Source organism: Bos javanicus, chromosome 13 (genome assembly GCF_032452875.1).
Source record: "Bos javanicus breed banteng chromosome 13, ARS-OSU_banteng_1.0, whole genome shotgun sequence".
Classification (NCBI taxonomy): domain Eukaryota; kingdom Metazoa; phylum Chordata; class Mammalia; order Artiodactyla; family Bovidae; genus Bos; species Bos javanicus.
This window is the reverse complement of record NC_083880.1, coordinates 63,909,295-63,934,685: the sequence shown is the minus strand read 5'-3', so window position 1 is coordinate 63,934,685 and position 25,391 is coordinate 63,909,295. Positions and strand designations below refer to the sequence as shown.

At 43.7% G+C, this 25,391-nt stretch overlaps 1 protein-coding gene across 2 annotated transcripts in view; it reads left to right on the top strand.

Moving 5' to 3' along the window:
* The window catches only part of PIGU (phosphatidylinositol glycan anchor biosynthesis class U), a 90,599-nt gene that overhangs the window by 47,556 nt on the left and 17,652 nt on the right, over positions 1–25,391 (top strand). For both annotated transcript variants that reach the window (XM_061437331.1, XM_061437332.1), the window contains 3 exons: positions 12,693–12,847; positions 16,771–16,914; positions 20,443–20,567. In XM_061437331.1, the coding sequence (XP_061293315.1) occupies positions 12,693–12,847; positions 16,771–16,914; positions 20,443–20,567 (424 nt within the window). The remainder of the gene's footprint in view (positions 1–12,692; positions 12,848–16,770; positions 16,915–20,442; positions 20,568–25,391) is intronic.

The following is a 25,391-nucleotide window of genomic DNA, read 5'->3' as shown; positions in this document are numbered from 1 at the left end:
AGAGTATTTGCATCCTCATGGTGCCATAATAGTACCCCCTCCTACCTCTAAATTATTGGCTAAAAGCAAAGGGAAAATTGAATCTTTACAAAGGAGTGCTGTGGCAGTCACCACCTTAACCAGGTAATCCAGCTCAGCATCACTTATGGTGAAATGGCTTGACATGATGTGCTTCATAATGTCATCAGTTCAGAGCACACAGCATCACCTCCAAGGTATTTTTACCCAGAATGTTTACTTCGATTAAGCCTTTAGATATGACTTCTGATTTTTAGGAAGTACAAGAGCAGAAAAGCGAAAGAAAGCGAAGTCGCTCAGTCGTGTCCGACTCTGCGACCCCATGGACTGTAGCCTACCAGGCTCCTCAGTCCATGGAATTTTCCAGGTAAGAGTACTGGAGTGGGTTGCCATTTCCTTCTCCAGGGGATCTTCCTGACCCAGGGATCGAACCCGGGTCTCCCACATTGCAGGCAGACGCTTTACCGTCTGAGCCACAAGAGCAGAAGCACAAGTTAAATGATACTATCATTTAAACAATGGAAGGAAATACTCAACCAACCAAAATATAGGACAATCAAAATATAGAGATATAGACAGCTGGTCTACATCTCTTCAAAAAGTCAATGTCATAAAAAAGAAAAAGTGAAGGGACTGTTCTAGATGAAAGAGACAGTAATTGACTGAAATGGGTGAGTCTTGATTGAACTCTGGTTTGGAAAAAATAGTTATAAAAGATGTTTGGAGGATATTCAGAATATTTTTGAAGATAGATTAGATATTAGATGATTATAGGAAATTGTTGATTTCTTGGATTGAGAAGAGTATTATAGTATATAGGAGCATGTCCTTATTTTTAGAAGCTATATGCAGGAATATTTGGGGGAGAAATGTCATGTGTAGGAAATTCATACACACAGAAAAGTTTATATATAGCAGGGTATTAATATTTAATCTAGATGACAGCCATCTGGTTGATTATTGTATTATTTTTTCAACTTTTCTATGTGAGAATTTTATAATGCAAAGGAGAGACATTAGAATACAGGCTCTGAAGTTGGCTTGGCTGGGCTTCTGATAAGCTCTGTGACCCTGGGAAGTGACTACTTAACTTCTGTATGTCTCAGTTTCCTCGTCTGTAAAATGCAGATAATACAGTAGTAGCTACTGCAAAGGGTTAATACATGTCTAGTATGTAGAACAGAGTATGACATGAGTTCAATAGATATTAGTTATGGTTATTAGTATTTAAATGTTCTTAAAAAGGACATGGTCACCAGTGTGGAGATATGTGAGGTGATAGGGAGAAGAGAGGGCATCCCTGGTAGCTCAGGAATCTGCCTGCAATGCAGGAGACCCCAGTTTCATTCCTGGGTTGGGAAGATCCCCTGGAGAAAGGATAGGCCACCCACTGCAGTATTCTTGGGCTTCCCTGGTGGCTCAGACAGTAAGAATCCACCTGCAATGAGGGAGACCTGGGTTCGATCCCTGGGTTGGGAGGATCCCCTGGAGGAGTGGGCAACCCACTCCAGTATTCTTGCCTAGAGAATCCCCACGGGCAGAGGAGCATGGGAGGCTACAGTCTATGGGGTCGCAAAGAGTCAGACATGATTGAGTGACTAAGCACAGCACAGGGAGAAGAGAAAATAATTCATTTTTTAGAGTCAAAAGAACTGTAAGCATTAGTTTGAAATTATACCTTTGACACTGCAGATCTGCCTCCATCCTGCTGGTCGTATTTCTAGAGGGTACAAGAGGCAGGTGGTGGACATGCTCATGTCTGATCAGTGCCAGAGGCAAAGCTGTTTTTCCCTTTCCTACATGAGATGCAGAGAGGCTTCATGATCAAAGGCAGGGGATGCTGCAGCTGGCTCCCTGGTGAGTCACTTCTGAGAATGGTAGTTTGAGCCCATCTGGTCCCTTCCCCCAACTTTACTCTTCTCTGACCTTGGCTTAGGGCCTAGTTTCCAAATTAGAGAAAAGCTTAAAATGTTATGCTCTGATCGCATGCAGAAGAAAACAGCCCTAGAGCGCCCAGGACCAAGAGGCTGCAGCGAAGGATGGGCCAAGTGCACAGGACCTCAAGGCTGAAGCTGTGAAGCCGACAGAGGGAGGTTCCTGGTGCAGTCAGGAAAGTTTCTATTCCCTTCCTTCTTTTTGCTTGGGATTCCTTAGAGCGTTTGAGGTCCTTATTTTCTTTGAAAGGGTATAACAGAAACCAGGGTGAAATAACCTTCTGAGTGTTCTTATGGTTTTTGCTTTAATCTGATCTGACCCCTGGAGGCAGAAATGGCAACCCCACTCCAGTATTCTTGCTTGAAAAATCCCATGGACAGAGGATCCTGGCGGGCTACAGTTCATGGAGATGCAAAGAGTTGGACACGACAGAGCCACTGAGCATGCATGCATGCAATCTGACCTCTCTTGTCTTTGAACTGAAAAATTAACCCTGTGATTTCTATATTTCTGGAGCTTGGAGCAGATCACGTGGCACTGGCTTGTACTAAAGAAGCCAAATCCAACCAGGTCTTTCTTGATAACAGGGCACTTCCCCAGGATTTCTGCAGGGCCTTGTTTAGAATTTTCGCCTCTTACTCCTCCTTTCCCAGCCAGTTTCTGTTCATTCTCCTGCTTCCAGGAGAGTGACCAAGGTAGAGGTGGCAGTGTTCTTAGCTTCCTTTCTTTTTGGAACAGGTGAAAATGAGGGTAAGGGGTTGATCATGCATTTGCAATAAACTTTTTACCAGTTTTATTGCCTCTAATATACCTAATCATGTAAAATATATCTTCTGGGTCTCAGCCTGAGATTTCAATAGCTTAGATATAAAGACTTTTGTTAGATTTCAGTTCTCTTTGAGAGTTTTGTTTTTTCTGATTACTGATTTTTTCCTTTTTTCACCATGTCCTAGAAAGAAAATAGTTTCTGTATAGAAAAATGCCTTTCTCCCTGTACTTTAGAGAGTTAATGGGGAGGGCAATAATTATACATTTCTCCCCTTCCTTATTATAGTTTGGCTTTTCCTGAAGCAATCTGAGAATTCTCTTACTTCTCTAAATATTTTTACGTGTTAGCAACGGTGTGACTTCTGGGATATAATGACACACTGGTTTAATTTTTCAGGTTAAAGGTACACATAGCCCATGGACCACATCTGTCCCACAGATGTGTTTTATGTAACCTTAGTGTTTAATTCTATTATTCGTTGTCATTACTTTTAAAATTCATGTTAAAATGTATATTTCTGGCTTCTTTTGAAAAATTGGAAGATCTGGCTTTTAGTTTAGCGCCTTAGTTTTCCACAGTCCATATGCTTCATCTCTATTACACTTCACTCATTTGTTACATGCCTGGCTTCTCTAGGAATTTGAGTATGTGTGTTTATATTCACTGAAAGATCTAGAAACAATGACCAACCCAGTATCAGTGATTATCCTTGACGCTCAGATTGTAATCTTACTATTTTTAGCCCCTGAAAGAAACTAGGGTTTCTTAGAGTAGTGGCTGACTTTAGGTTGAGGGCAGGAAGTGTGCAGGATAATCCTGGAACACTGTGTTATCAGAAAACAAGGGAACTGCCAAAGACTCTTGTGGAATCTAAAAAAATAGTACAAATAAATGTATATGCAAAACAGAAACAGACCCACAGATAATAGAAGACAAACTTGAGGTTACTAAAGGGGTAGAGGGAAGTGGGGAGGGACAAATTAAGGGCATGAGATTAACAGATATGAATTACTACATTTAAAATAGATAAGCAATAAAGATATACTGTATAGCACAGGGACTTATACTTAATATCTTGTAATAACCTATAGTGGAATGTAATCTGCAGGAATACTGAATCACTATGATGTACACCTAAAACCAGCACAATATTGTAAATAACTGTACTTAAATTTAAAAATCTGATACAAATGTTTTTTTAATGAGCAAGGTTAAAGTATAAAAGCATGCATATTTAGATGGAAAGCTGTTAAGAAATACAAGGAAGTGAGTACTATAAAAACCAGGAAAAATTGTTACTTTGAGGGAAGAGGGGATTCTGGTTGGGACAGGGCACAGAGAGAAACTTAGGGAGTGACATGAAGTCTCTGTCTCTCTCGACCTCATGATCGTTTGCTTGATAATCATTCACTAAGTTTTATATTGGTTTTATGTATTTTGTATTTTACTTTTACAGTGAAAAGTTTTAAAAAGTTGATGAGAATGTTTAGGTCATCACCCTTTCAACCCTTCCTACTTACGTACTTTTCACTTTAAGGTAGCATTTGCTACTGATCAAGATAGGTGAGTAAAAGGAATGCTCATTTGTTCACTGAGAAATTTGTAGTGTGGACCTCTAGATTAAGTTTGGCTGGAGTATTTATAAATAACAAGCTATCAAAGGATTGCCTGAGTTTCTTTTTTCAAAAATTTTAGGTATGCCTTGCTTTAATGTAACAGAAGTAGTTCTAAAAGATGACTTAATCTTTAAGCAAGGCAAGTTTTTATAAATAGACTCGGTAAATATTCCACATTATATTTTCAGAGCTCTGTTCACTAAAGCAAACCCGATTCTAAGACCAAGTCTTAAAAATTATACCTAAAATTTAATACACATAATCACAGATTTGCCAGGGGCAAGGAGGGGATCATTTCCTACTCCTAACAACAATAGCACTTTAGGTCCAATAAAGCACTGAGAATATGGTAGCAAGCAAAAACTGGGAGGCTCTCATGGGATTTGCCAAGTTAGAAAAGCCTCATATGTTGGGTATGTGCTTCAGAGGTCTACAAAGAGACCACTTTGAACAGTCTACCTGATTCAGTTCTTCATGGCATTCTCACTTCCCAGCTTATTTCTTTTTAAATGTCATTTAGCAGATAGGAAGGGTTTTTGTTTGTTTTGTTTTGTTTTTCTTCCATGGGTTGTGGTTTCTTCCCTCCCTCCCTTTCTTCCTTCTAGGCTAGATGGCAGTATTTTTCAGGAAGAAGAGAAGATCAAAATTATCAAAGGCAGGTAGAAGTCTAGAAGGGAACTCAGAACCTAGGCGGCTTACTCTTTAAATGTGTCTATGAATGCCTCTTCTTTGTTGAATTATTTTCCATCCCCAGAAATGTACTATTTTCTGAAAACTTTGTTCTTTTGGTGCAGCATTGTCAATAGAACCTTTTGTGATGATGGATATATTGTATATCTGTATACTGTCGACATAGTAGTCAGGAGCCTCATGTGGCAATTGAACACCTGCAGTGTGCTAGTGAGACTGAGAAACTGAATTTTTAATTTTAATTAATTTCCATTAATTTAAATTTAAATAATCACATGTGACTAGGAGACAGCACAGTTTGAAGGTAAGAGTAACCCAGTGGTTAGGACTCTGAGTTCCCATTGCAGGGGACACAGGGATTTGATACCTGGCAGGGGTGGGGGACTAATATCCAAAATATCATGTGTGAAACGAGATGCCAGTCCAGGTTCGATGCACGATACTGGATGCATGGGGCTAGAGCACTGGGACGACCCAGAGGGATGGTATGGGGAGGGAGGAGGGAGGAGGGTTCAGGATGGGGAACACATGTATACCTGTGGTGGATTCATTTTGATATTTGGCAAAACTAATACAATTATGTAAAGTTTAAAAATAAAATAAAATTAAAAAAAAAAAAAAAGAGGAGTGCTAAGTATGTGCAAGCTTAGAGAGCAGCCATAGGGTTGATCCGTTTCCTTTCCTCTCATGTTTAACACTAATGTTATCTCTGTTCTCTTGACTGACTTCCCACTCTCCTTAAAGTCATTACCATGGAGTTATATATGATGTCTTTATAACTTGTCTTAAAATACTTGTGCATAGGCCATCTGACATTATACATGTGCCAGTTAGTTTCAGCCTCAACTTTAGGGGCAGTGAGTTACTTTGAAGAAGCATCCATGCACTGTGGTACTCAACTAGCTTTGCATCAGAAAGGCCATGCTCCACAAGTGGCTGCCATCCCTGCTTCCATAGCTTGAGCTGCACCTTCGCTGACTACGGCACAGTTAATGTCAGAGCAGATTGGATTTTTGTTGGTGAGATTAGTTGAATATCAGAAGTAGGCACTCATAGGTGAAATCGAAATATTCAAAAGAAGTGGAATGAACTAAAACATTTTAGATACTTCCTATATTTGCATGAGGAGGAAATAAGAATCTAGGAAAATCTGTAACTTCTTCCATTGGAGATGGTGCCTGAGGCTTAGTTCCTAACTGATCCTGTGTCTAGCTTTCTCTAGGTAACATTTCTGGTTACCTAATGCGACCCTAAGGGCAACAGAAGCTTATCTCTGGGATATTGTCACTTCTGCCTTGAGTGAACCTTCCTTGCAAGTGGTGATTGCAACAACTGATAGGGGAGAGAGCTGGGACTTAATCAGCCTTCTGCAGTGGTTTGTGTAAACTGTTGTGTGCTTGCTTGCTAATGGGTATTTGTTTAATAAATGTTGCTAAGGGTGCCAGAATCTAGACTGCAACTTGCTTTCTTTGTGGTAAGATCCTAGAGGAGGAGCTAACCCTTACACATCTGAAACTTTTTTCAAGGCAACTGTCAAAAACCTATGAGTAATAACCAAAATGGCCACTGAATTGCATGCTTGAAGTAGTTAAACGTGTAGCACCATATGTTTAAAGTATACAGTACAGAGATTGAATCGCATACATCATGAAATGATTACCATAATACGTTTAGTAAACATCATCATCTCATACAGATACAAAAGAAAAAAATTTTTTTCCCTTGTGATGAGAACTTTTAGGATTTACTCCCTTAACAACTTTATTATACAACATCCAGCAGTGTTAATTATATTTATCGTGTTGTACATTACATCCCTAGGACTTATTTATCTTATAACCGGAAGTTTGTACCTTTTGACTATCTTCATCCAGTTCTCCCTTCCCTATTCCCCACTCTGGTGACCACAAATCTGATCTCTTTTGCTATGAGTTTGTTTTTTTGTTTGTTTTTGAAGTATAATTGACCTACAACACTATGTTAGTCCCTGGCCCACAGCATAGTGTTTCAATATTTCTATACATTACAAAATGATTATCATGGCCGTTTGTTTGTTAGCTGTATACCCTGCTAACTTCATTGAATTATCTTATTGTTTGTTATTTTTATCATGAGTAGTTGTTGCATGTATCTAGATACTGATCTTAGTTATTTAAGCTGTTTGTGATACACTATCAATAGCTTTCGTTATCTTAACTAACCTTACATTTTTGTAATAAACCCAACCTAGTACTCTTGCCTGGAAAATCCCATGGACAGAGGAGCCTGGTAGGCTGCAGTCCATGGGGTCGCTAAGAGTCGGACACGACTCAGCGACTTGACTTTCACTTTTCCCTTTCATGCATTGGAGGAGGAAATGGCAACCCACTCCAGTGTTCTTGCCTGGAGAATCCCAGGGACGGCGGGGCCTTGTGGGCTGCCGTCTGTGGGGTCGCACAGAGTCGGACACGACTGAAGCGACTTAGCAGCAGCAGCAGCAGTCATAATACAACGTTATGGTAATCGTTTTCTTATATTGCTGAATTAGACAATATTGCACCTAGCATTTTTGCTTTTGTGTTGGTAGTTGATTTTAGTAGCAAGGTTATATTTGCTGTGAAAATGTTAATGTAAGATTAGAATCACCTGCTTCTTGAATGTTGGTAGAATTTTCCTGTAAAACTGGCTTGGCCTGCTCTTTTTTTTTTTAATGGGAAAAAATTTCATTGCTAATCCATTTTCTTAAATGGTTATGCTGCTGTTATTCTTTACGGCATCTTCACCAGGAGTAGATTCAGTCTCGAGAAACCACTTTCTTTGCTCATCCATGAGAAACAGCTCCTCATCTGATCAAGTTTTATCATGAGATTGCAGCAGTTCAGTCTCATCTTCAGGCTCCACTTCTAGTTGTCTTGCTATTTCTACCACCTCTGCAGTTGCTTTCTCTACTGAAGACCTGAAGGCCTCTAAGGCCTCCGTGAGGGTTGGAGTCAGCTTCTTCCAGACTCCTATCAATTTTAATATTTTGACCTCCCCATGAATCTTGAATATTCTTACTGATCTAGAATCCTTTCCAGATGGTTTTCAATTCACTTTGCCCAGATCCAAAAGAGAAGTCACTATCTGTGGCAGTTATAGACTTACAAAATGTTTTTCTTTTTTTAAAAGTAATTTTAGTTACTTATTTTAATTTTTGGCTAAGCTGGGTCTTCATTGCTATGTGGATATTTCTCTAGTTGCAGCTAGCGGATCTCTCTCTAATTGTGGTACTCAGGCTTCTTACTGGGTGCTCAGGCTTCTTCTCTTCTCTTCACCTAGAGCCTGCAGAGCACAGGCTCTAGGTGTGCAGGGTGAGTAGTTGCAGCTCCTGGGCTCTAGAGTACAGGCTCAGTAGTTGTGGCACATGGGATTAGTTGCTTCATGGCATGTGGCATCTTTCCTGACCAGAGATTGAACCCATGTGTCTCCTGCATTGGCAGGCAGATTCTTTGCCACTGAGTCACCAGGGAAGCCCCCAAAATGTATTTCTTATATAATAAGATTTGAAAGTTGAAATGACTCCTTGATCCATGGGATGCAAAATGAATGTGTGGTGAAAGTGAAAGTCACTCAGTCGTGTCCAGCTCTTTGCGACCCCATGGACTATACAGTCCAAGAAATTCTCCAGGCCAGAATACTGGAGTGGGTAGCCATTCCCTTCTCCAGGGGATCTTGCCAACCCAGGTCTCCCACATTGCGGGCAGATTCTTTACTGGCTGAGCCACCAGGGAAACCCAAGGATACTGGAGTGAGTAGCCTATCCCTTCTCCAGTGGATCTTCCCAACCCAGGAATCGAACCAGGATCTCCTGCATTGCAGGCAGATTCTTTACCAACTATCAGGAAAGCCCCATGCATGTGTGTTAGCAGGTATGAAAAGAACATTAATCTCATTGTTCATCTCCATCAGAGCTCTTGGATGACCAGGTACATTGTCAATGAGCAGTAATATTTTGAAAGGAAACCCTTTTTTTTTTTTCAGAGCAGTAGGTCTCAACATTTTAAGTAGGCTTAAAATATTCAGTAAACCATGTTGTAGAGATGTGCTGTCATCCAGTCTTTGTGTTTCCATTAGTAGAAAGAGTGTTTGCAAAGTCAATTTAGAATCATTTTTAAGGGCCCTAGGATTTGAGGAATGGTAGATGAACATTGGCTTCAACTTAGTCACCAGCTGCATTGGCCCCTAATAAGAGAGCTGGCATGATCTTTGAAGCTTTGGAGCCAGGCATTGACTTCTCCTCTCTGAATGTCCTAGATGGCATCTTCCTGCAGTGTAAGTCTGTTTTGTCTACGTTGAAAATCTGTTGTTCAGTGTCGCCACCTTCGTTAATTCTCTTAGGTAGATCTTCTGGATGACTTGTTGGAACTTCTACATCAACACTTATGGCTTCACCTTGCACTTCTGCGTTACAGAGATGGACTTCTCTTCTTAAACTTCATGAACCAATCTCTGCTAGCTTCAAACTTTTCTTCTACAGGTTTGACTCCTCTCTAAGCCTTCATAGGATTAAAGAGAGTTGGGCCTTGCTCTGGATAACACTTTGGCTTAAGGCAATGTTGTGGCTGGTCTCCACATCAGCAGTAAGGCTGTTTTGCATTCTTATAATTCATGTATTCACTGGAGTAGTGCTTTTCATGCCTTTCAAGAACTGTACCTTTGGATACACAGCTTGGCTAACTGTTCAGTGCAGAAGGCCTAGCTTTCACCCTATCCCAGCTTTTGATGTACCTTCCTTAATTATTTGTCCCTTTTGATTGTGGCTCAGCTGGTAAAGAATCCGCCTGCAGTGCGAGAGACCTGGGTTCAATCACTGGGTTGGGAAGATCCCATGGAGAAGGGAAAGGCTACCCACTTCAGTATTCTGGCCTAGAGAATTCCATGGACTAAACAGTCCATGGATTGCAAAGAGTTGGACAAGACTGAGAGACTTTCACTTTTGATTTTAAGTAAGAAACCTGCAATGCTTCCTTTGACTTGAACACTTAAAGGCCATCGTAGGGTTATTAGTTGGCTTAATTTTGATATTATTATGTCTCAGGGGAATAGGGAGGCCTGAGAAGAGGGAGAGAAGCGGGAACAGTTGGTGAGCGGAGCAATCAGAATACACACAATGTTTATCAGTTAAGTTAGCCTCTTGTATGAGTGTGTAGTTCATTGTTCACCTCGACAATTACAATAGTAACATCAAAGACCCCTGATCACAGATCTCCATAACAAACATAATAATGATGAAAAAGTTTGAAATTTTGCAAGAATTGCCGAATGTGACACAGAGACACAAAGTGAGCAAATGCTTTTGGATAAATGGTGCCCATAGGGTTGCCACAGACCTTCAGTTTGTGATAAACAGTATCTGTGAAATCTATGAAGTGCAGTAAGCCAAAGCACAATAAAGAAAATGAAGTATGCCTGTGTCGTAACTTTGTTTTCTGTTTCCACAGATTCTACTCTTACCTTTATTATTTCCTTCCTTCTTTTGAAGTTTATTCTGTTCTTTTTATAAAATCTTAAAATGGATGTTTGTTTATTTTCAGCCTTGTATTCAATAAGTTTATATGGGGATTTCCCTGGTGGTCCAGTGGCTAGGACTTCATGCTTCCACTGCAGGGGGACACAGGTTCAATCCCTGGTCAGGGAACTGAGATCTTATAAGCCACGCTGTGCAACCACACACACACACACAAAGTTTATATGGTTGTGTTTCCCTCAGAGTACTGTTTTACCTACATAAGATATTTTCATAACCATTAATTTCTAATATCAAAGCTTTCTATTATCATTCCTTCTTTGACTCCTGAGTTATTTACAAAAGTGTTTAAAATTTTCCTAATGTGTTTTTAGATTACCTTTTTATTAATGATTTTGACCAGTTACATTATGGTCAGAGAATGGGATCTGTATGCTATAGATTCTTTATTTAAAGTTTGTTGATATTGCTTTGGGGCCTGATTAAGCTATGTGGTCTTTTTTTTAGCTGTGTCAGGTCTTAGTTGCGGCATGTGGGGCATTTGTTGTGCTGTGCAGGATCTTCCATTGCCGCACATGGACTCTCTAGTTGTGCCTCACAGGCCCAGTAGTTGCAGTACTTGGGCTTAGATGCTCTGTGGCGTGTGGAATCTTAGCTCTGTGACCAGGGATTGAACCCGCATCCCCTGCATTGCAAGGTGGATTCTTAACCACTGGACCACCAGGGAAGTCCTTGTGGTCAGTTTTTACTAATCCCCCAAAATGTTTTATGGAGAAGGCAATGGCACCCCACTCCAGTACTCTTGCCTAGAAAATCTCATGGATGGAGGAACCTGGTAGGCTGCAGTCCATGGGGTCTCTAAGAGTCGGACACGACTGAGCGACTTCACTTTGACTTTTCACTTTCATGCATTGGAGGAGGAAATGGCAACCCACTCCACTGTTCTTGCCTGGAGAATCCCAGGGGCAGGGGAGCCTGGTGGGCTGCCGTCTATGGGGTCGCACAGAGTCAGACACAACTGAAGTGACTTAGCAGCAGCAACAGCAAAATATTTTAAATGAATGTGAATTCTCTAAGCATGTTGTTTTATATAAATGTATTTTTTAATACCTCTTTGTTTATTTGGATTTTTAATGTCCATCAGCAATATTTTATAGTTTATATATTACATATTTTATAGTGTGCATACCTTGTACTTAATATTTGTTAATTTTAAGTATTTTTTCTCTTTTACACTATAGTGAATGGAATTGTCTGCTTAATTTCAATTTTGAATTGCTCGTTAAAGTATATAGAAATGCAATTGATCTGGGTATACTAATCTGTTAGTATGGGATGTTACATTAATTGATTTTTCAGGTGTTAAATCAACTGTGGTGGACATAATCTTAATGTGGCCTCCATGATCTCTACATACTAATGTTAATCACAATCCCTTTGAGTATGAACAAAACCAGTGACTTGCTTCTGATAAATAGAATACTGTAAATATGACTCAATGTAAGGAATTATAAATTTGTTTTGTAAGATCTTAGGTGAACAGGTTCATGAAGTATGCTATTCATATTTCTATTTCATTATGATTTTTGTCTATTAGATCTACCAGTTATCCGCTGATGGTGGATTTGTGTATTTTTCCTCTGTAACTCTGTCCATGTTTGTTCTATATATTTTGAGATTGTGTTATTAGGTACATACAAGTTTAGAATGGTAATATCTTTCTGATGACACTTTTATCATGATAGAACATCTTTATCTCTACAATACTTTTTATGTTAAAGTCTATTTTATCTGGTAACAATAACCAAACTAATTTTCTTTTGGTTAGTGTTTACCTGGGCTCAGAAGCTAAAGAATCTGCCTGCAAGTTGGGAAACCTGGGTTCTATCCCAGTTTCAGGAAGATCCCCTGGAGAAGGGAATGGCTACCCACTCCAGTATTCTTGCCTGGAGAATTCCATGGACAGAGGAGCCTGGCAGACTACAGTCCATGGGGTTGGAAAGAGTCAGACACGACTGAGTGACTAACATTTTCACTTTACCTAACATATCTTTTCAGTCCTTAGATTTTTCACCTATTCTGTATCCTGTGTTTTTTTGCGGGAAGGATCTTAAAGTTGACTCATAACTGCTCTTTGTCTTTGAGATCCTTAAGTGTACCTTTCTGCCTTCTCTCCTAGCGGCAGTACATACCTGTGAAAGTGAAGAGCAAAGCCTTTTGGATCTTCTTTTGGGAGTACGCCATGATGTATATGGGAAGTCTAGTGGTAGTCGTTTGCCTCTCCTTCTTCCTTCTTAGTTCCTGGGATTTCATTCCTGCAGTCTATGGCTTCATGTAAGTAATGCCCCCATTAGAAAACTCTGGAAGCTGATTTAGTTTTCACAGCTCCATCTGGAATCAGAGGGAGAACAAGCAGAGGCCACATCTAGAGCAGTGGTCCTCACATTGGTGTGTACCATAATCACCACAGGGCTTGAACACCCAGGATGCTGGGCCCCACCTCCATAGGTTCTGATTAAGTAAATCTAGGGTAAGTGAAAGGTTGTTGCTGAGCCGTGAAAGACGTCAGGATTCTTGGCCTCCAGAGGAGAGGAATTCAATCCGGGGCCAGTGATGAGGCTTGATCGCTCAGAGCTCTTGTGTAATAAAGTTTTATTAAAGTATAAAAGAGATAGAGAAAGCTTCTGACATAGACGTCAGAAGGGGGCAGAAAGAGTGCCTCCCTGTTAGCCTTTAGCACTCTTGCCTGGAAAATCCCATGGACGGAGGAGCCTAGCGGGCTACAGTCCATGGGGTCGCTAAGAGTCGGACACGACTGAGTGACTTCACTTTCACTTTTATGCATTGGAGAAGGAAATGGCAACCCACTCCAGTGTTCTTGCCTGGAGAATCCCAGGGACGGGGGAGCCTTGTGGGCTGCCGTCTCTGGGGTCACACAGAGTCAGACACGACTGAAGCGACTTAGCAGCAGCAGCAGCATATACCTATCAGCAAGCTGTTAATTAGAGAAAGGAGATGTCTCAAAACTCAGAGTGGTACCAGGCCCCTCACCCACAACATCCATTTTGAGATAACATTGGCACCAGGTGAGACATCCTGTGCCACAGAACGATTGACATGAATCTTGAAGAAAGGCAGGTTTCCAGGTAAATAGATTCATTAACATAGATTAGGAGAACAATTTTATGAGTAAAACATACTGGTTTGTCAAGTTGGTTCTGAGTCTTAGGCGGAACCAACTTGAAGACAGAGTCTAGGGTAAATACATAGTTCACTAACATAGCTTAAGAAAAATATTTCCATAAGAAATACACATTGGTTAGCTCAAGGTTTGAGAAAAGTTAAGTTCAGGAGGAACCAGGTGTCGTCATGGCAACACAGAATTTTAAGAGAAACTTCCTTTTAATTTTGTATAGAGAAGGGGAAAAAGCTGACACTTGTAGTTTGTTTCCTCCTGCCGGTTAAGACAGAAATAAAAACACGTCTGACACTTGCAGCCTGTTTCCTCTGCTTGGAGACCCCTGGCCTTCCTGGCTGTTACACTGTCATTAGGACCCTAGAATTTGCATATCTATATATATAAATTTTCAGGTGGTACGATGCTGCCAATCTGAGGAACACACTTCAAGAACCACTGGTTTAATCTAAGTCAATTAAAGAACACTCTCTGGGAACATCCAAAGCACTTATCAGCCTCGAACTAGAAGGTTTCGATTCAGTCCCAAACAGGAATGGATGTATTTATTCCTCTATTGGAAAAGGGTCTCCAACAGTTTTAAAATAAAGCCACCTTCCATATGTCAAGGGACTTCCGTGGTGGCTTAGATGGTAAAGAATCCACCTGCAAAGTAGGAGACCTAGGTTTGATCTCTGGATAGGGAAGATCCCCTGGAGAAGAAGAATACCACTCCAATATTCTTGCCTAGAGAATTCCATGGACAGAGGAGGGGTGGGCTGCAGTCCGTGGGGTCACAGAGAGTTGGACATGACTGAGTGACTTAGCACTTTCAATATGTCAAACTTATAGAGAAAATCAAAATGGGTTTGCAAGATGAATTCTGCAGATATTTCCAAATATCCTCTCTGTGGTCTGCTGAGGAGGATACCTGCTCAGGCCTGAAGGAACTCACAGCCCAGAGGGTCATGGACACTTAACCCCACCAGGATGGGAAGGAGGTCTGTGGCTGGCTTCCCTTTGGGATTCTGAGCTGCTTATTTATGTTCAATCCTGGCTGAGCCTAACAGTGACTTAATAACCTTCAGTTTCTCATGCTCTGCCTCCCAGAAGAGTTTGTAATGCCTGATGAAAAACTTTTCCTAGTTTTCTGCTGGTGTACAGATTGTGTTCATTACCTTATTTCACAGAAAAGGAAATATAGTTACAGCAAGAAGCAAAGACTTGCCAGGTGGAGGCCTTCTTCAGTGAAATCTGACCATGAATCATGGTCTTGTCTGAAAGCTGACCATGAACCATAGCCTCTGTCTTCCTTTCCATGCTTCCCTTGTGCTTTTAAAACTGAATTCTGAAAGAGATGGGAATACCACTCCACCTGAGCTGCCTCTTGAGAAATCTGTATGCAGGTTAGGAAGCAACAGGTAGAACTGGACATGGAACAACAGACTGGTTCCAAATAGGAAAAGGAGTACGTCAAGGCTGTATATTGTCACCCTGCTTATTTAACTTATATGCAGAGTACACCATGAGAAACGCTGGACTGGAAGAAACACAAGCTGGAATCAAGATTGCCGGGAGAAATATCAATAACCTCAGATATGCAGATGACACCACCCTTAAGGCAGAAAGTGAAGAGGAACTAAAAAGCCTCTTGATGAAAGTGAAAGAGGAGAGTGAAAAAGTTGGCTTAAAGCTCAACATTAAGAAAACGAAGATCATGGCATCTGGTCCCATCACTTCATGGCAAATAGATGGGAAAACAGTGGAAACAGTGTCAGACTTTATTTTTGGGGGGCTCCAAAATTACTGCAGATGGTGACTGAGCCATGAAATTAAAAGACACTTACTCCTTGGAAGGAAAGTTATGACCGACCTAGATAGCATATTGAAAAGCAGAGACATTACTTTGCCAACAAAGGTTCGTCTAGTCAAGGCTATGGTTTTTCCTGTGGTCATGTATGGATGTGAGAGTTGGACTGTGAAGAAGGCTGAGTGCCAAAGAACTGATGCTTTTGAAGTGTGGTGTTGGAGAAGACACTTGAGAGTCCCTTGGACTGCAAGGAGATCCAACCAGTCCATTCTGAAGGAGATCAGCCAGCGCTGGAATTTCTTTGGAAGGAATGATACTAAAGCTGAAACTCCAGTACTTTGGCTACCTCATGCGAAGAGTTGACTCATTGGAAAAGACTCTGATGCTGGGAGGGATTGGGGGCAGGAGGAGAAGGGGACGACAGAGGATGAGATGGCTGGATGGCATCACTGACTCAATGGACGTGAGTCTGAGTGAACTCCGAGAGTTCGTGATGGACAGGGAGGGAGGCCTGGCGTGCTGCGATTCATGGGGTCGCAAAGAGTTGGACACGACTGAGCGACTGAACTGAATTGACATCCGTTTCAACCCCATATGTATGTTTTTAATGTTATGTAAGATTTTTAGAACAGCCAGAATTGTAACCCATCTTTATCTTATATCACCAGACAAAAAGTTTTCCAGCTAAACCCCATTTCTCCAGCAAGGTCTGGGATCATTGCTAGAACCTGGCAGTGGTTCCTTGGACCCCTGGAAGTCTCACTTCTGTGTGAGGAACTCAGTCTTCTGGCTCCTGCTGTATGCATCTGGAGAAAGAATGGGCAGTAACAGGATCTTTGAGCTTTTCCCCTAGACAAATCCTTAGAATGCTCAAAATAGGTTAGAGGAACATATTTCAAACCCATTCCTCTTTTGTGACAGTGCTAGGTATCTCCTGGTTTTGAGCATACATATCTGGGGCAGGAAAAGAAGGGGCTGGTCTTTTGATTTCTAGCATGAATCCCTGCCTTGTTTCAGATCTCTGCTGCATGCCAGAGTTTGGCTCAGGTGATCCTTTTTATGGGTTATTTGTCTCTGGGTCTCTGCCCCTTGCTTTTGTTAATTACCTATATCCGGGGTGCCCAGAGAGCCCCTCACATCCTGATCTCTTTGGAGACAGAGTCTTCCTTGACTGCCTAGCAGTGACCAAAACCTTCAGGAGAAAAGCAGGTCAAAGCAGGTTGTTTCTAACTTGGTTCTGTTTTTTCTCTCCCTTTGTTTTCTTCATTCCAGACTTTCTGTTCCAGATCTCACCCCGAACATTGGCCTCTTCTGGTACTTTTTTGCAGAGATGTTTGAGCACTTCAGCCTCTTCTTTGTGTGTGTGTTTCAGATCAACGTCTTCTTCTACACCATCCCTTTAGCTATAAAGCTGAAGTAAGTAGTTGGACCTACTGAGTTTTTGTCCCCGGAGTCATTTGTAGCTTTATAGATGTCCTTCTCACTCGGGCATCTGCTATTGGGTTTGAGGCATTTATGCCCAGGGAACCTCACCCTGAGTTGCTTCAGTGACTGTGCCCTGCAGCAGAGTGACACACACGGTACCAGCTGTAGGGGCAGTGCTTTGGAGCCCCATATGCCCCTGGCCTCACTTTGGGGTACTTGAACCCACATTGCCACTGAGCCCAGTTACTGTTTTATTTGTGTGTATATATCACAATTTATTTTATTCTATATCTTTTTCCATTTTTAAAAAATATATTTTAATTGAAAGGTATTTGCTTTATGATATTGTGTTGGTTTCTGCCATACATCAACATTAATCAGCCATAGGTATACATATGTGCCCTCACTATTGAACCTCCCTGCCACCTCCCCAGTCACTGTTTTAGACAAGAGCAGGACTGGGGTGGGGACGATATCCTTGGAAAAAGAGGATCTTGCTGGGAGTCCTCTAGCTGTGTCCCAGGGGGCTCAGGAGGTGTTAGTTGGGGGGCTGGTCACCTGCAGCTCTGATCAACTTCCCTCCAATGGATTGCCTATGGCATACCCTTCTGCAGAGTAAGAGAGCTAACATGTGTTGTCCATCCCACCTTTTTGAGTTATATTCATGCCTAACCCTTCAAGCAACTCTTGGAGGTAGGCGTTATGTTACTGTCACTTCCGTTTGCTAGTCGAGGAAATTGCTGTTTAGAGAGGTGAAATTATTTTCCCAGAGTCACACAGCCAGTTAGCAATGGAGCTGGGGTTACCAGGTTTGTTCGGCCCCAGAATTTATGCTCAGACCTCTGCACCTTGCCAAGCTCCTGAGATCACACATAGTATTAAATAGCTCCTGGAAATAGTTCTGTTATCCTAGCTTCAGAGAGGGGCAAACAGGCACCAGTCAGCATAGATACAGCTGGGTGGTCCAGGGAGGTAGAGGGCTGGATTTAGATTTCAAGAGCTTGAGTTCTTTGCTCTGACCTTCCATTCATTCTCCATGGCAGTGAACCAAGGCACACGGTTCCCTGTCTGTAAAGCTCAGAGCTGATGTTGCCTTCTTATAACATGGCCTTGGCCTGGCATCCGACAGAAAAAGCCTTCTTTCTTGGCCTGGCAGGCTCCAGAATTCTGGCAGCCTTCCTCAGCCAGGCTCTCCAGCTGTCTGTGGTCCATATGTCCTACCCGCGTTCTGGTCAGGCCTGGGTCTGGGCTGAAAGAAGCAGGGAACCCAGCACACCTGTCCTCACGCGTGTAGCCTGTTCTCCAGCACCTCCTATTGTCGGCGTGTGAAAGGCCACAGATAGCTCCTGGGGGCCACCGCCATCTTGTGACACCCCCCCCCCCAACCCCCACCAAGGGCCACAGAGCTGTGGGAACAGAAGGTGTGAAGATACCTGACCTCCCTCTCGGCTGCCCTCTTGTGTCTGGATCCAGTTCCACTCCAGCCCCTGCAGTGCCAGCTGTGTGAGAACAGGGCCACCGGTCACCGCTCCCCAGGGGCTCTTGCAGGAGGTTCTGGTGTCCGTATTTGTTTTTATATATTTATGTATTTATTACTTTTGCCTCTGCTGGGTCTCTGTTGCTGTACAGGCTTTTCTTTATTTGTGGCGAGTGGGGGCTACACTCCAGTTAGGATGCGCTAGCTTGTCATTGCAGTGGTCTCTTGCTGCGGAGCACAGACTCTAGGCACACGGGCTTCAATAGTTGTGGCTGGGGGGCTCAGTAGTTGCGGCTCTCTGGCTTTAGAGTGTGGACTCAGTAGTTGTGTCGCACGGGCTTAGGTGCGCTGCAGCATGTGGAATCATCCTAGACAAGGGATTGAACCCCTGTCCCCTGTGTTGGCAGGTGGATCCTTTACCACTGAGCTACCAGGGAAGTCTCAATGTTGTGTGGGTTTTGTTTTGTTTTGTTTTTTAAAGAAACTCTTTATTTGGTATTGGAGTAGAGCCAACTAACAATTTTGCGATAGTTTCAGGTGAACAGCAAAGGGACTCAGCCATACATTCACCATGTCTTTTGGTACCACCTTGTCATTAGCCTTTTCCTGGAAATGGTGCAGCTGTTACCAGCTACCTAAAAAGCCCAAACCAATGACTTGGATGAGCCGTAGGAAAATGCTCACTGAGATAGCCACACCCTTCCTAGAGATTACAAGACTGCGTGAGTTTGCAGTCAGAAACTTTGACTCAGAAACTTTTTAGCTGAGTTTCTGAGTCATTTGCCTCATAGTAGTATTTGGGTGTGTACAAATTTGTCTCCACATCTCAGATTTACATCCATTGAGTGACCTGACCTTGGATCTACAAGGCAAGAATGCCGTTAACCTGAAGACACCCTCCTGAGCTGGGCGTTAACCTGAAGACACCCTTCTGGGTCCTGTGCAGAAGTGGGCCATGTGCGCGTTGCTCAGACCTGAGGAGGCTGCACATCTGGCTTCTTCCTGGCAGATTCTCTTCTGCACTCAGTCAGCTCTTGGAGGAGCACTGGAGGCTGAGTTCTGTCTCAGCCTTCCTGATCAGAGCTGGTCCTGCTGGGCACTCGGGAGAATAGCACCGGTGGTGCTTAGGCGCTCTGGAGACAAGCCACTCCATCACTTTCGAACTCTCTTATGTTCTCTGAACCTGATTTCCTCATCCACAAAGTGCAGTGACAGCATTGCCTCCTTCCAGGTGCGAGGTAGTGAGGATCGTGTGTGATGATGCAGGAAAAGATGCCTAGCACAGAACTGAGCACAAGTGAAGGTTCAGGAAATGGCAGCCAGTCTTACTGGTTTAAGGGGACTAGAGCTCTAGTTCCAGCCCCTCCCTCCCCAATTAAATTTCGTTTTTATTTATTTGGCTGCATTAGGTCTTAGTTGCAGCATGCAAACTCTTAGTCATGGCTTGTGGGATCTAGTTTGGGAGCACAGAGCCTTAGCACTGGACCGCCAGAAAATTCCCCAGTTCCAGCCTTTAAGAGCAAAAAGCTGCATGCAGCCATTTCTGGAAAGGAGCTCATCACAGCTAAAGATCTGTAGTCCCCACTGACCCTGTTGTCAGAGAAAACAAGCATCAGCCAGGAGGTACTTCCTGCCCTGGTCCAGTGTCAGGGGCCTCTGGCAAGGGTGCTGCCTAATTACTCTGACAACAGTCATTTAAACCCAGTAATAGAGGCCGCTGACTTCATTTGTTTTCCTCCTCTGGGCTCCTGGGGGAAGGCCCGGAGCTGCGGGGGGTGGGGGTTGATGGGAAGTGTCTCTGTGGGCTGTGTCTCTAGTGTGTGCTAGGTTCTTCTCACTACCTGTGGGTATCTTTGGGTCCCTGCAGTTTTTTGCCCTCCTGCTGGGCCTGGCCCTGTGTTTTGTGGGTGGTGGAGCCTGCCCTGCGTAAAGTCCCCTGGAGAGTGTATTTGGGTTTCAGGGCTGGGGTGAGGAGACTCTGGGGTGGGCCTGGTCCCTGACTGACCTCTGCATCTCTCTCTCTCTGCCCCGCCTCGCCCCAGGGAGCACCCTATCTTCTTCATGTTCATCCAGATCGCCATCATCGCCATCTTCAAGTCCTACCCGACGGTGGGGGATGTGGCCCTCTACATGGCCTTCTTCCCCGTGTGGAACCATCTCTACAGATGTGAGTACCCCCACCTCGCACCCTCTGGCACAGGTTTGTGTCATCTCGCCCTGGATGAAAATAGCTGGTGGTTAGGAATGGACAGGCATTTTTTGGACACCTGCTGTGCCAGCAGTGACATGAAGCACAATATCTGCCCCTCGGTGCTACACACAAATGGTAATAATAAAAATAACCAGCATTTATTGAGCGCTGACTGTACCTGGTTGCTGTGGTTCTAAGAATGTTACGTGCATCAGCTCATTTTATCTTCACACCAGACTTTGAGGAAAAGTATCCCCGTTTGCAGATGAGAAAACTAGGGCACAGAAAGATAGCGTCGCTTGTTCAAGGGCGCAAGACTGGTAAGTAGAAGGGCTGGCATTGGCATCCAAATGCAGGAGCCTCCAGCCAGCACTGCCCAGTAGGGCTTTCTGTGATGGTAGACATGCCCTGTATCTGCCCAGTCCGATAGAGTAACCACGAGTGTGACTGGGGAGCTGAATTTTTAATCTAATTTAAAGAAGCCACACATGGCTAGTGCTGTCATCTGGACAGTGTGGCTTTGAGCCATTTCCCCGTGCTGCACCGTAGACGTCCTGCCTGCTGCGAGACCCGTTCAAGCTCTTCCTCCGAAGTCGGCCTAGTGCCGACCAGTTGTTCTTTCTAGTATTTCCTGCTGTTGCCCTGAGTCAGGCTCTGTGTCCTCTGGGTTCTTTACACTGTTTGTGGGCTCCCTAAGAGTAGCCTCATGACTCACCCCTGTGTCCCCAGCACCCAGGATTACACCTGATGACACACAGAACAACATAACAAATGTTCAAATGTTTGTGGATGGGGGTTTTTTTTAATAGTTTTTATTGGAGTTTAGTTGATTTATAATATTGTGTTAGTTTCAGGTATATAGCAAAGTGGATCAATTATACATACACATACATCCACTCCTTTTTTAGATTCTTTTCCTATACAGGCTATTAGAGAGCTCCCAGTGCTGTACAGTAGGTCCTTATTAGTTATCTATTTTATATATGGTAGTGTTATGTATCGGAGAAGGCAATGGCACCCCACTCCAGTACTCTTGCCTGGAAAATCCCATGGACGGAGGAGCCTGGTAGGTTGCAGTCCATGGGGTCGCGAAGAGTCGGACACGACTGAGCGACTTCACTTTCACTTTTCACTTTCATGCACTGGAGAAGGAAATGGCAACCCACTCCAGTGTTCTTGCCTGGAGAGTCCCAGGGACGGGGGAGCCTGTTCGGCTGCCGTCTCTGGGGTCTCGCAGAGTCGGACATGACTGAAGCGACTTAGCAGTAGTAGTAGTGTTGTGTATATGTCAGTCCCAATCTCTGTGTATGGGATTTTTGGACCTCCCTAATAAAGAGGCAGTGCCAGTGGCCCAACACCACCTGATTCTCTAAAACAGGAAGGGAGCTGCAGAACTTTTCTTGCACAGCAATAAACCTGGGGAGGACAGGCCTCAGAGGAAATGTCTTTATTGTTGTTTTGGGGCTGCTGAGTATCAAGCAGGAAGTGAAACTGACCAGCTGCTGGAAAGAAACCTGTCTATAGGAGTGGGCCTCTGAGCAAAGGTAAACAGGTGAGTGGGCAGGACAAGCAGGACTGCTCCTCCAGGTGGGGCAGTGACCAGTCAAGCAGATCAGAAGCAGGAAGTAGCATCTTCTGCTTGTGGCATCCTCATTGAACAGACAAGAATCACCCAGTTCACCCAGTAGAGGGGTCTCAGAGTCAGCCTGGGGCCCCTTGGCAAGTCCCAAAGGCACAGGACATGTGAACATACCCTAGTTTGTGATGGGATGAGTCTGGGGACGTTGGTCCTCTTTCCCCTAAGATGGAGTTGCTCTGGCAGGCTCTCCCACAGAGGGTGTCTCCCTCAGGTGAGATCTTTCATCCCATATTGCTAAACAGAGTCTGGAGCCAGACAGTCTTGAGTCTGAATTCTGGCTTTCCCATTACTAGCAAGTCGTTTAACTTTTCTGAGTCTCCCGTTGTTTCATCTGTCAGAATATCTTTCAGGGGTGTTTGAGGTCTGAGAAAGAATAAATGTAAATAGCCCCACTGTTGTTATTAGTAGTATTAATTACACAGGGAGGTCTCCTGCATAGTTTCATGATCAAAGCTTCAGGCTTGATAACCAGAGTTACTCAGAGTCATTGAAATAAACATATTTTTCAAAACTTGAACTATTTTATGCCCTCTGGGGTGATGATGCACAAAAAATAAGGATGGGGTTTCCGGAAACCTGGATGAGCTAATAGATGCTGTTGTTGGCTCACTGGGCGAGTTGAGCTTGTCTGAAGGGCCCGCAGACAGCGTTGGCTGCCAGGCGCAGCTTCTGCAGTAGAGAACGCTCAGACTTGGCATGTCTGTTTTGGGCAAGACAACTATGAGTCATTCTGTTTGTCCAGGGCATCTTCAGCCTGGTCATGTGGATGTGCGAGTGGAGACCTTGTGAGGTCTTTACACCTAGGTTGAATATACTCAGACTTCTAATGTGTTTAAGAATTCGGTTTAGACATGAGTTACCAGTGTCAGCATGCCTGCTCACACATTCGCTGTTTTGTTTTCCTATCCTGCTTAGTAGGGAAGAGAGGCACATGGGCCCTCCCCCGAGTGCAGGTCCCAGATGCTGGGACTCTGCGGAGCTTGGGGCCAGGATGAGTCACACAGACACACAAGCGTGGTGTTAGGGAACAGCCTGCTGGCAGGGCCCATGCCAGCCTGCAGTGGTCGAGCTCAAAGAGCCAGTTACCAAAGGGCTGGATTTTGTGTGTATGTGTCCTTCATGTTTTCTTTTTTAGTATTAATTATTATATACAGATAAAGGAATATTGATTTTAAAATATGCATTTGTTATTTAAAAAATATACAATAAATTTCCATGTGCCCAGCACCTAGTTTAAGAAAAGAAACAGCACCATGAGCTTTGAAGTCCCTAAGTCCCTTCTGTGCCCCTCCTGATGGGACTGGATTCTTCCAGTGGAATTTTATTTCTCAATACCTGAGGCTCAGAGAGGGAAAGTGACTTGCCTGAGGTTTCGGTTTGTCAGTGATGGAGCCAGAGATCAGAGGAAGTCACCCAGGGAACTTGGTGGGAAATCTGATTCCATCTGGCCCAGCACGGCGGATGAAGGGTCACCTGGTCACCTCTGACATCTCCAACACACCATGGTGCTGGAACAGGCTGTCCTGTGCCCTGGGTCCCTGGCTCTATCTGCTCTGGCGTATAGCTGGAATCCTCAGGCCAGTCAGCCAGCAAGAGTGAGTAGCAGCTCCGCAGTCCTGCAAAGGTCACCACAGGCCAGAAGCCAGTTGGATGTGGTGACCGTTCCTCGGGGCACAGGGGAAGCATTGTCACAGCTTTTTGCGATTGCCCCCAGGAGGCGCGTGTGAACCTCTCTCAGTCTCCGCACTTGGTCACCTCCTTGTCACCCGTTCTAAAATACAGAGTGACTGGAGACATGGAGCAAAGACCCACCTGGACTGTCAGACCACAGGAGTTTTATTTTAGGAATACTGTGTATTCTTTTCAGCAAAATAATTACCCAGAAATCAGAAAGAACCACTGAAGGACTTCCCTAGTGATCCATTAGCTATGAATCCAGCTTCCAGTGCAAGGGACAGAGGTTTGATTCTTGGTAGGGGAACTAGGATCCACATACCTCAGGCCTACTGAGCCCAAGCACCTCAACTAGAGAGAAACGTATTTGCTGCAGTGAAGACCCAATGCAGAAAAAGAAATAATTAAAAAAAAAAAACCTCTGAAAGTATTAGGAGTGTTTTGTTTTATTTTTTAAAGAAAGAACCATTGAGAAAAGTATGTAAATAGTGATGAAGTGGAGGAATGGTAAATAGACGTATCCTGGGCTTCCCTTTACCAGGCTCAGCTGGTAAAGAATCCACCTACAATGCTGGACACCTGGGTTCAATCCCTGTGTTGGGAAGATCCCCTGGAAAAGGAAAAGGCTCCCCACTCCAGTATTCTGGTCTGGAGAATTCCATGGACTGTCTAGTCCATAGGATTGCAAAGAGTCAGACACAACTGCGTGATCTTCACTCACTTCATCTCTTTTCTTGAGGTTGTAACTTTGTTTAATAATAACTCTCAGTGCAGACATCTTTCTCCCCAGACTTCTGTTTCTGGGAGTAAGACTGAGGCCTCTTAGAGTTCTCCAAGAGGCTTGAGTCAGGGCTTTGATTTCTCAGCTTTGAAAACCCAGAAGTGTGGAAATTGCAGATCAGAAGAGGGCACCTTGCAAGCCCTCCAAGCCAGTGTTTCCAAATCATGGGATTTCAGGGACTACTAGCATTTAAAAAAAAATCCTGGTGACAGAGTTCCCAACTTTTTATTTTACTGAAGACACTAAAACAGTCAACTACTGGCCATTTGTCTCGATTTTATAAAAGAAAGGACTTTTTAAACAGCAGCCAGCAGCAAGACACCTGTAATTACTCAATAAAGAATGAAGCTTAAGTTGAAAACATTCAGCTCTAACAAGATCTCTGAACTACCTTGGCCTGGTTATTCTCACTGTGACACTGACAAGCGAAGTCTCTGCTGCAGACCAGCACGGGCCTCTTATGGGGCAGAGGTCTGCCACTGTGACCCAGTGGCTCACAGCTTTGGCTGCATATTGGAATCACCAGGGAAGCTTGTAGAAACAGATATGGATGCCTGGGCCCCACCCCTGGGGCTCCCTAGGTGAGCTCATTTTACAACCAGAATTGAGAACCTTGGCTGTAATCCAGTCCCCTTTCCAACGCCTGAACCCCCAGTATAGCATTTCAGCCAAGTCATTGTACAGCTGAGATAAGAGGCCTTAAGGT